At 53.4% G+C, this 10,780-nt stretch overlaps 3 protein-coding genes across 20 annotated transcripts in view; 2 read left to right on the plus strand and 1 right to left on the minus strand.

The window, feature by feature from the left end:
- IP6K1 (inositol hexakisphosphate kinase 1) overlaps positions 1-7,197 on the plus strand; it is a 73,657-nt gene extending 66,460 nt beyond the window's left edge. For all 9 annotated transcript variants that reach the window (XM_012538260.3, XM_033413107.2, XM_033413105.2 and 6 more), the window contains 3 exons: positions 741-922; positions 3,027-3,202; positions 3,759-7,197. In XM_012538260.3, the coding sequence (XP_012393714.1) occupies positions 741-922; positions 3,027-3,202; positions 3,759-4,292 (892 nt within the window). In that variant the 3' untranslated portion in view covers positions 4,293-7,197. The remainder of the gene's footprint in view (positions 1-740; positions 923-3,026; positions 3,203-3,758) is intronic.
- Positions 7,198-7,347: 150 nt separating this feature from the next.
- Positions 7,348-10,018, plus strand: GMPPB (GDP-mannose pyrophosphorylase B). 2 transcript variants are annotated; one of them, XM_004283956.4, is made up of 9 exons: positions 7,348-7,917; positions 8,045-8,125; positions 8,217-8,265; positions 8,404-8,546; positions 8,766-8,924; positions 9,011-9,089; positions 9,164-9,291; positions 9,375-9,557; positions 9,637-10,018. In XM_004283956.4, exons 1-9 carry the CDS (start codon positions 7,789-7,791, stop codon positions 9,766-9,768), a joined length of 1,083 nt encoding a protein of 360 aa, XP_004284004.1. In that variant the 5' UTR covers positions 7,348-7,788; the 3' UTR covers positions 9,769-10,018. The 2 variants fall into 2 exon arrangements, with proteins under 2 accessions (XP_004284004.1, XP_033269006.1); XM_033413115.2 differs by having other exon boundaries at positions 7,348-7,664.
- Positions 9,988-10,780, minus strand: part of RNF123 (ring finger protein 123) — a 31,276-nt gene continuing 30,483 nt past the window's right edge. For all 9 annotated transcript variants that reach the window (XM_033413086.2, XM_033413088.2, XM_033413085.2 and 6 more), the window contains 3 exons: positions 10,575-10,669; positions 10,362-10,447; positions 9,988-10,278 (listed from right to left, as the gene is read on the minus strand). In XM_033413086.2, coding sequence (XP_033268977.1) covers positions 10,158-10,278; positions 10,362-10,447; positions 10,575-10,669 — 302 coding nt within the window. In that variant the 3' untranslated portion in view covers positions 9,988-10,157. The remainder of the gene's footprint in view (positions 10,279-10,361; positions 10,448-10,574; positions 10,670-10,780) is intronic.

Below are 10,780 nucleotides of genomic sequence, written 5' to 3' on the forward strand. Positions count from 1 at the left end.
CGGGTTCGTGCCCCAGTCCGGGAAGATCCCACGTGCCACGGAGTGGCTGGGCCCCTGAGCCATGGCCGCTGAGCTTGAACATCTGGAGCCTGTGCTCCGCAACGGGAGAGGCCACAACAGTGAGAGGCCCGCGTACCGCAAAAAAAAAAAAAAAAAAAAAAAAACGCCAAAAAACTGAATTGTAAAAAAAATAAAACTAATGTAAATAAAAAATGAGCGTTTTGAACCAAAGTGAAATTAAAATTGTATGATTAAATTACTTTATATATATTTAATATCACTCAAAAATAAGTTTCAGTGAGGGAATTCCCTGGCAGTCCAGTGGTTGGGACTCGGCACTTCCACGGCCGAGGGCCTGGGTTTGATCCCTCGTCCGGGAACTAAGATCCTGCAAGCCGTGCGGCATGGCCAAAAAAAAAAAAAAAATTCAGTGAATAGGATGCTCTGTGACTTGACCTAGAAGTTGGAATTGGGACTTTTCTTAGATGTGGCAGCACATAGTTTGTCTCTGACATCAGATCAGATCAGTTTAGCAACACAGGCTGCACACCCTAGCTCCTTAGTACTTATACCATTTACTCACTTTGATGGGCTCATGCATCTGGGCCCCGTGTCACCCCTCAGGAAGGTGTATGCGTGGCACGTTAGACTTGATCCAGGCCTCCCCCACCCTGTGTAGTGAGACCCCAGAGGGTGACTTGTCTGAGCCCCTTAGCAATGGGTATGTTCTTCCTTCTTAGCCCCCAGGAGGCAAAGACTCCGAAGGTGGAGCTACACAGCCACTCGGATGTCCCTTTCCAGATGCTGGATGGCAACAGCGGTCTGAGTTCCGAGAAGATCAGCCACAACCCTTGGAGCCTGCGCTGTCACAAACAGCAGCTGAGCCGCATGCGCTCCGAGTCCAAGGACCGAAAACTCTACAGTATCCTTGTTACTGCTTCTCCAGCAGTGCCTGCTACTGGGACCATGAGTCCTGTGTCAGGGCACCTAACAGTACCATGGCCAGCGCCCTCTCTGTTCAGGGGCTCCTCTTTTGTTCTCATCTCCCTTTTCCATAGGCTCTTCTTCCTCTTTGTCCTTCTTATTTTCATCAACATGTTGTTTCTTTCCTGCGTTTTGGGGCTGGTAAGACTGAAGCTTAAACTTGGCAGTCTACAAGAGTGCTGTCCAATAGAACTGTCTGTGACAATGGAAGTATTCTGGATCTGTGCTGAAATTTGTGGTAGCCACTAGCTACACTGTAACCGAAATGTGGCTGCTGTGACTGAGTTACTGAATTTTTTATTTAATTAATTAATTAAAATCTAAATTTAAATCACCAGGCATGGATAGTGGCTACCATATTTATCAGTGCATGTCTATAATTGGGGGGGGGGTGTGTGTGCGCGTGCGCATATGTACACGTGTACATGTGTGTATTTCTCCCCTCCCAAAAGATAATAATTAAAAAGTAATATGTTTGATTTTAGTATGTTTTTTCTAAACACTATACCTGTGCAATATAAAACAGTTTTTTAAGATACCAAAGGTAAAAAGTATTATGAAATGGGAATTCTTAAAATCATTTAGTGTTTTGAAGCAGTAGACAATAAATAAATCTTACTGAGAAACTGAGGGAAGTATGCTGAGCACTTCATATATACTTACTCAGTTTTCCTAAGTCTTTTGAGGGAGGAAGTGTTATGATTTCCGTTTACAGACGAGTAAATGGAAGCACAGGGTGGTTAAGTGTTGTGCTCAGAGCCAGTGAGTGGCCGAAGCAGGATCCAGTGCTCTCAGGCATTGTGAGATATTTCTGCAACCTTCTTTGAGTTTTACTGTCACTTGTTTATAGCTTATAGCAGGTGATGAGACTAGTTAAAAGCCATATTTAATGATTTTTTTAGTGTTACTCCTTAAAGAATTAGCGGATATTAAAATATTCATCATCATAGTGATGCTGAGGGTCTTATCCTCCAAGACCATGTGATTGCTACATAGTCCCAAATATGGAATTGAGGGCCAGGCTGTGAGCCCTGATGACTTTTGGCAGACATGTGACAGGCCTGTACCTTTAAGATTGTTGCAGACAGGAGATGTAGATGAGGACATGGATATAAATGCCAGGAGGCCAGGACCACAGAGCCATTTTAAGCAGAAGATCCTAGAAGTACTAAGGGATAAGTTTAAATATATGGTCCACTGGTTTGAAGTTTATTCAGAAAATGGCAAGATAGAAATTTAAATCCAGATTTTTCTAAAGATTCCTGTTTGGGAATGTTAAATCTGATTTATCATTTTTGTAGTAGTGCTACAAAGGAAGTTCCTTACTTCTTAGGCCTGAGTGAGACACTGGATTGAGCAGGGCCTTGGTTTACTGATGGTGCCAGGGATGTATGTGAAACTGCCAAATCTTCTTTGGTTTATTGTATGCCTGCAAGACAGATCTAAAGAATAAAATAAAAATGATATCAACAAATGTGGTATATACATACAATGAAAAATTAGCCATAAAAAGGAATGAAATTTTGTCACATGCTACAATATGGATGAACCTTGAAAACAATTTGCTAAGCGAAAGAGCCAGATACAAAAGGACAAATATTACATGATGCCACTTATATGAAGTATCTAGAACAGGCAAATTCATAGAGACAGAAAGTAGACAGTGGTTATGGGGGCAGGGGAGAGGGGAATGGGAGTTACTGTTTAATGGGTACAGTTTCTAATTTCTATTTGGGAAGATGAAAAAGTTTTGGAGATTGGATGGTGGTGATGGTTGCACAATAATATGAATGTACTTAATGCCACTGAACTGTATACTTAAAAATGGTTAAAATGATAAATGTTACGTGTATTTTACCGCAACAAAAAATTTTTTTAAAGAAATAATAAGCCAGTGGTTTGAAATCCACATTTGAGAGTTTGTGAGGTGAATACAGATTACATTAGAATGGAATGCCTCCTTTTATAGAAAAATGGGATTATGCTTTTCTGGCTGGGGCTGATGGTGAGTTTGGTGGTTATTCCCCTTGACTGTGGCCCAGAGTTCCTCCTGCTTGAGAACGTGGTGCACCACTTCAAGTACCCCTGTGTGCTGGACCTGAAGATGGGCACCCGGCAGCATGGTGATGATGCATCAGCTGAGAAGGCAGCCCGGCAGATGCGGAAGTGCGAGCAAAGTACGTCAGCTACGCTGGGTGTCAGGGTCTGTGGCATGCAGGTGAGTCATCCTTGGTGAGAGCCTAGGTGCTCCTGCTTGCATGTTTTGGGTTGTGTGTGTGCCTGCCTGCTATCCGAGCCAGGTGTCCTCCTGGCCCACAGTGGTCCAGAATCTCCTCCGAGAGGGTGAGTCCCCTACAGAGTGCTGAGTGCGTTTTTGTAGACATGTTCCCTGAGCCCTCTTGTCCTTACCTGGGGACCTTGGTCTGGGCTCCAGTGCAGAACCACTGTGAGAGCCTGTTGCCTTCATATTGGGGCAAGTAAGACTCTTGTCTGTCAGCAAGATAATTCCTAGTTTGAGTCCAGCTGGTCTCCTGGGGCAACTTGGAGGAGGGCTCCAAAGGTAGTGACAGAAAACCTGTAGGCCTGGTCTCTGCACATTGCTGGCTTTACCACAGGAAAACTTAGGGTGAACTTGGCCTGCCTACTCTAGTTGTGTAGGGTTGAGCAGAAAAGCTCAGGTTGGTCAGAAGTACTTTCCAGATAGTGCCTGCCCAGGGCACCGTGAGGTCATCAGACCTCCCTGGTACTCACCTGTCTGTCTCCTGGGGTTTCAGGTGTACCAGCTGGACACGGGGCATTACCTCTGCAGGAACAAGTACTATGGCCGTGGGCTCTCCATTGAAGGCTTCCGCAATGCCCTCTATCAGTACCTGCACAATGGCCTGGACCTGCGGCGTGACCTTTTTGAGCCCATCCTGAGCAAACTGCGAGGCCTGAAAGCTGTACTGGAGCGGCAGGCCTCCTACCGCTTCTACTCCAGTTCCCTGCTTGTCATCTATGATGGTAAGGAGTGCCGGTCTGAGTCCTACCTGGACCGCCGGTCCGAAATGCGTATCAAGCACCTGGACACAGGGCTCCCTGAGGTGGCACCATCCTGTGGCCCTAGCACCAGCCCCAGCAGCACCAGCCCCGAGGTGGGCCCCTTCTCTCCACCCAAGGTGGATGTCCGCATGATCGACTTTGCACACAGCACATTCAAGGGCTTCCGAGATGACCCCACTGTGCATGATGGGCCTGACCGAGGCTATGTGTTTGGCCTGGAGAACCTCATCAGCATCATGGAACAGATGCGGGACGAGAACCAGTAGGCCCAGCTCTGGGCTTCCAGAACCCCTTCCTCTCCACCCTCAGGCAGGGACCATTGCTCTGAACTCGCCATGAGGACACACAGACTTGCTTTTAAAAGGGTTATATTTCTCTTTGGTGTAAACTAAAAGAAATGTTTTTAGCTGTAGCCTGGAATCCATATATATAAAGTGAAGGAGGGCAGAACACATCCTCTCAGCCAGGCTTCCTAGCTCTATGGTTCTGACTGCTGTGTCCAGGCTGACTTAGGAAGGAAGAGATACCCCTGGTGGGCTTGGCAGCAGGGACAGGTTGCCCTTGGACATTGGTTTCTCTTGCCTAGGTCTTTGGGGTCTGTGGCTGCAGGGTCCTGCTAGTTGTGGGGTGAAGCCCTGGGTTGGCTCAGGGCCCCTCCATGCTCACTCATCCCTTGTTCCCAGTAGTAGAGGGTTGGGTGCCCATCTCTTGGGGGACTTTGTAGCTTGTGTTGTGGGTATCATCCAGGTCTGTAACAGATGTCCCCAGGGCACCACAGGGCCAACTGCACACAGCTGGACCCTTCTCGGTTCTGACCTTGGCATGAGGCTAGATTCATGAAGCTGTGCTGAAGCCAGCAATGATAGAGGGCAGGCCCTGGGATCCCCAGGCACTATTTGGCACTTGAACCTGCTCCTCCTCCTGCCTGCACAGCCCAGCCAGCGTTTCTCACCAAGATCCCTTGCCTAAGGAGGCCATCCCCTCTTGCCCCACTGGAGGGGGCCCTGCTCTGTTTGCTGAGGAGAGTCAGTGTTCCAGCAGGCCTCAGGGCCTCTGATGGCTCTGACCCAGCTAGTATTTGCAGTCCTTGTGCTGTGGGTAGGAGTCCTCTTCCTCTAGCTTGGGCAGCTGTGCTGCCTTGGATGGGCGGCTCCTTCCAGGGCTCAAAGGCTGTGGTCCGCTCAGGGTCTCACCTCTCCCCAGGCCAAGCTCAAGGCAGCAGCCCATGTGAGGAGCTCCAGGCTTGTGAGGGAGAACTTTAAGCTTGTTTGCTTATAGGGACATTGGGTGCTGGGTGCAGGTGCCCAGATTCTGCTAATGAGAGTTTTGTCTTATCAGTACTGGGGTCCATCAGTCTGTCCATTTGTCCATCTACCAGCCCCTGTGATCTTTCCCCTGGGGTGTAGCCTTGTTCATTAGTAAATATTGATTTTCTTCATGCTTCCCTCAGCAAAATATTCTCTTTACCATTTCTGAGGTGAGCTTTTGCCCCTGTGCCCTTCCTCAGCAGGTGCTACCTTTTCTAAAAGAACTGGTAGCAAAATGAATTGGAGGAGGTGTTTCCCTGCTGGCCCAACACCCTCTCTGTGAGCCTGGAGTGTGGCCCCCTCAACACTCAACACTGACAGTAGCACAGTGAAGGCCCAGGGGGTGACCCATTCCTTGCCCATAACTTTTGCTGCCAGCCCTTAATGGCACAGAGACCTGCCACCTCTAACACATGTGGCCAGGTGATACTGCACTCACCTAGCCATTGCTGAGGTTAGTGCTCTCACCTCTGAGTCTAGGGCCACTGTCATTGTCACTTTTAGCATGTCCCTATTGGGGCATTAATGGTAAGCCTGCCAGCCTGTGTCTCTGAGAGGCCTTGGTAACTGATGGACTAATTTCCTGGTCCTTAGAGATGCAGCCCCACACATCTTAAATGGGCTCCTTGATGGGATCCCATCTCTCTCGGCCCTCTGACCCTGGTGCCATTGGTGGGCAGGTTCCCATTCCTTGGGGCTAGGAGGGGCAGCTTGCCTGTTTCTGGTCAGTAATGACCATCTTCTGTACTATTCTGTGGCTTCATCCATGGGGGCAGTAGCTCTTCATTAGTGTGGATAGTCATTTCCTGGTAAGGCAGAGGCTAAAGCAAAGGGTCTGGGGCCACTCGGGACCCACTTGATGGCACCTCTCCAGCCTGGGGATGTGCTGTGCTTCCTGAGTCTGTATATTATGGGAGATGCTGCCCCATTCCGCTCTTCATCGCGAGAGAGGCTGTACCGACTTAAATTCAGTGTTTGCCTGGCACTAAAAGAGCAGGGCTGGGATTTGCTGCTTCTCCCCCAGGGCAGGGTCCCTTGTTTTCAGTACTTTTGAACACTTGGGAGACACAGCCCTGTTTTCTGGTGGGTGGTGGGCATGTGTGTCTGCACACGCTCTTTGCCACCATTTCGCCCTGTTCCATGCTAGAGAGCCCTGTCCCTGCCAGGCCCTGCCTTCCCAGCCCCAACTTGGGACCAAAGTGCAAGATGGGATCACGGGTTGGGGCGTTCAAGCGACCCCTCTCTATAGTGCTTCCCTGGGCGAAGTCGACACCAGCCCCCTAGCGGGGTGGGATGGGCGGTGCTTAAAGAGGAAGGGGACCAGTTTTGCAACTTGCCCGGGACGCCACCCCTCCCTCACATCCGGGCCTGTACAGTGGGCGTGGGGATTCTCCTTAAGGGGCCAAAGGCCTGGGCTAGTTCGTATCCTTTGCTCACTTGCTCACATCCCGCCACGTGCACCCCCCCCTAGATGCAGATTGCTTGAACTTTTAAAACTGTTCAATTTGGTTTTGTTTGTGCCGATTTAAAAAATGTTTTAATGGGGAAAAGTTTGGGGAGAACCAAGGGAAGGGCCTGGTATCTTTGCTTCTCGGGGAACTGCAAGGCCTCGCCTGGAGGACCGCTCTCTACTCCACTTTCCTGGAAGCTGCCTAAGCCTGTCTACGCCGCCCGAGCCCTGCGCCCGGATATGACACGTGGCTCCGGTCGCGTCTGGGCGCGGTTGCGTTTTCTCGGGACCTTGCGTGCAGGGGAGGGGCTGCTCCGGCATTGGGCTGAGCCTGCCCCTTTCTGTACACCTAGCGCTGCCCGCCCCGCTTGTGTCTGAGGTCGTGTATGTCAAAATAAAGCCGCTAGAAACCGAGGCGTGTCCGTGTCTTTGAGAAACCCCTCGGCCTCCGGGAGACTGGCATAGCCCGGCCCGCCCGCATCCTCGGCCCCTCCCCGGCCCGGCCGGCCCGGTGAGGCGGGGAGGGGCCGGAAGCGGTTGGGGCGCAGCGCAAAAGAAGCCTCGCCCTTGGCGCCAGCTCCGCTTTTGTATCCGCCAATGGCCAGCTGACTCGCAGGTCCGGGTCCCGGTCCCCATGGTAGCCCGGCGCGCTCGGTTCTCATTGGCTGCGTCGGCCGGAGCGTCGCGTTTCGGCGCTTCGACGCCGACTGTGTGCCACGTATACGGTAGCTGATTGGGCCGCCCGAGTTTACGTCACTTCCCGCCGGCCGCCGGCCCGAGTTGGGAGGCAGTCGGTCTCCGTCCGGCGTCGTGTCCAGGTTTGCTGCGGTCTCGGCCCTAGCGTCAGCGCGGACTGGGCGGACAAGGCAGAGCCAGAGTTGGTCAGTCTGGCGGGTGAAGGGCGAGGGGCCGGGCACAGCGGCGGGAGTGTGCGGCAGGGGTCCGCCAGGCAGGCCGCGGACACCTCGGAGCCCGGGACTCACTCTCCGGCCGCCCGCAGGCGCAATGAAGGCACTGATTTTGGTGGGTGGCTATGGGACGCGCCTGCGGCCGCTGACGCTAAGCATCCCGAAGCCGCTTGTGGACTTCTGCAATAAGCCTATCTTGCTGCACCAAGTGGAGGCGCTGGCCGCGGTAAGGCCCGGGGCCGGGATCTTGGTAGGACCTGATAGGATGAGGGACGGCCAGCGATTGGGGATCGGGGACACCTGTGCCTTCGGCTGAATCCGCTTGGCGGCCGGCGCTGTTCTGTTGCCCACAGGCCGGCGTGGACCACGTGATTCTGGCTGTGAGCTATATGTCTCAGGTGCTGGAGAAGGAAATGAAGGCGCAGGAGCAAAGGGTGAGGCACGGACTTCTCGCTCTTTCCCTTGGTCCCCGCTCAACTTTTCACCGTGGTGAGAGGAACCTGACGGGGGGCTTCTTCCTTCCAGCTAGGAATCCGAATCTCTATGTCCCATGAAGAGGAGCCTTTAGGAACAGGTCAGTAGAGATAGGAAGGTCCCTTGGGGAGGGTTTAGGGCCAGGGAAGGAGCAAGACTCAGCCTGGATGGGGACTGCTGAGCCTGGATCCAGGGGCTCACACCCCCAAAATGATGGTGACCTGTTCCTCTCCCCCAGCTGGGCCCCTGGCACTGGCCCGTGACTTGCTCTCTGAGACTGCAGACCCTTTTTTCGTCCTCAACAGTGACGTGATCTGCGATTTCCCCTTTCAAGCCATGGTGCAGTTCCACCGGCACCATGGCCAGGAGGGCTCAATTCTGGTAAGAGAGCCCGTCTTTCTGCTCTAATGTACCTGTCCCCATGCGCAGCCTCCCTAGCCTCTCCCATCCTCCAGCCTTGAACTGCCCCTTGGTGTTGCGGTTGCAGAGCTGTGCAGTTTGTGCCTTTAAGCATTTTCGGCAAAGCCCCTGAAATTTAGGACAGCATGTATATCAAGGCTCAGGAGCCCTGGACTAGGCCTGAAGTCCCCTTGCACTCAGGTGACCAAAGTGGAGGAACCCTCTAAGTATGGCGTGGTAGTGTGTGAGGCGGACACAGGCCGCATTCACCGGTTCGTGGAGAAGCCGCAGGTGTTTGTTTCCAACAAGATCAACGCAGGCATGTACATCCTGAGCCCTCCAGTGCTACGGCGCATCCAGGTGTGTAGAAGCCAGCTGCTGGGTGGGCTGGGGTAGGGCAGGCCACCACTGCCATGACCCTGCTCATGAGCTGCCCACTCCCACAGCTGCAGCCCACATCCATTGAGAAGGAGATCTTCCCTGTCATGGCCAAGGAGGGGCAGCTCTATGCCATGGAGTTGCAGGGTGAGGCAGGGAGGCCACAGGGTGGGGGTGGTCTGTGGCTGGGCTGAGCCCCCTGATGCATTCTCTCCCTACAGGCTTCTGGATGGACATTGGGCAGCCCAAGGATTTCCTCACCGGCATGTGCCTCTTCCTGCAGTCGCTGCGACAGAAGCAGCCTGAGCAACTGTGCTCAGGCCCTGGCATTGTGGGCAACGTGCTGGTGGTGAGGCCCTTGCCCAGAGCATTGTCAACCCCCTCAACCTTGGGGGACAGATGGCCCACTTGTGTTTTCCCCGCTGTCCTCAGGACCCAAGTGCCCGTATTGGCGAGAACTGCAGCATTGGCCCTAATGTGAGTCTGGGTCCTGGTGTGGTGGTGGAGGATGGTGTGTGCATTCGGCGGTGCACGGTGCTGCGAGATGCCCACATTCGCTCCCACTCCTGGCTTGAGTCCTGCATTGTAGGCTGGCGCTGCCGCGTGGGCCAGTGGGTAAGCCTCCGGGCTGGGCCAGATGGGGAGGGTGGGGGAATGCCTCTGCCTCGCTGACAGGCCTGCCCCTCCCCCCAAGGTGCGCATGGAGAACGTGACAGTGCTGGGTGAGGACGTCATAGTTAACGACGAGCTCTACCTCAACGGGGCCAGTGTGCTGCCCCACAAGTCTATTGGTGAGTCGGTGCCGGAGCCCCGCATCATCATGTGAGGATGCCGTGAGGCTGGCTGAGCCCCCATTTCCCCACTGGCAAGGGGATCACTGGCTCGACACATCAGGAGGCCCTGGACTCATTGCCATCTGACTGGGGAGGATTGGACAAGGTTGAAGCCATTGGACACCCGCCTTCTCCTGTGGACATAATCTGGCAAGATCCTTGCTGGGCATACCCCACAAAGCCCACTCCCTCAAGATGGGCTGGGCCAGGACTGTATGGAATAATAATTTAATGCTCACTGTGGCCCTGACTGAAAGTCAAGCTCAGGCACAAATAGGGCATGGTGGGGGGCCGTGGGGGACAGGGCAAGGGGCTCATAAATAGGGCCCAGCCTGGGTTTGAGTTTAAGGGTAGAGGTTCCTGCTGTGTGGGCCAGGTAGGCCTAGGCAGCTGAGGAAGTGGCACTTGCACTGGCTGCCTTGTCCCAGTCCTCTACAGACATGATGGTGGCTTTGCAGAAGAAGCAATCCTTGTTGTTCATCAGGTGCTGGTTGATGCAGGCTCTACAACAGGGGAGGGCATAAAGATGGCCTGTGTATCCCTGCTGTTCCCCACCCAGCCCCTTGTGCCCGTGCAGCCCACTTACTTGCAGGACTTGTGGCCACAGGGCTGGAACACAGCAGAAATGGGGTGAGCATAGCAGATGGGGCAGAGGTCTTCCTCACTGGTGGGCTGCAGGGAGCAGAGTGCAGGGTGGGCTGGGGTCGGGTGCCCAGACAAAGTTGGGTGTACACTACGCACACAGCTGTGGTGACGTGTACTGGGGTTGTGTGGACCTGTATGCTGTGGCCCCACTCACCAGGGAGGCAGCTGCTGCCTGGGCAGATGCAGAGGTCAGGTGTGCCAACATCTGTTCCACCTGGGCCAGTTCCTCAACACTGATGTAATCTGTGTCTGGCGGGTGGTAGGAGGTGTCAGGCCAAATGTGGCCCTAGAACCCAGTGCCTCTTGAGTACTCACTGCCTGGGAATTTGCTCCTCTTAAGACTACTAACCTGGCCCAGCC

Source organism: Orcinus orca, chromosome 10 (genome assembly GCF_937001465.1).
Source record: "Orcinus orca chromosome 10, mOrcOrc1.1, whole genome shotgun sequence".
Classification (NCBI taxonomy): Eukaryota; Metazoa; Chordata; class Mammalia; order Artiodactyla; family Delphinidae; genus Orcinus; species Orcinus orca.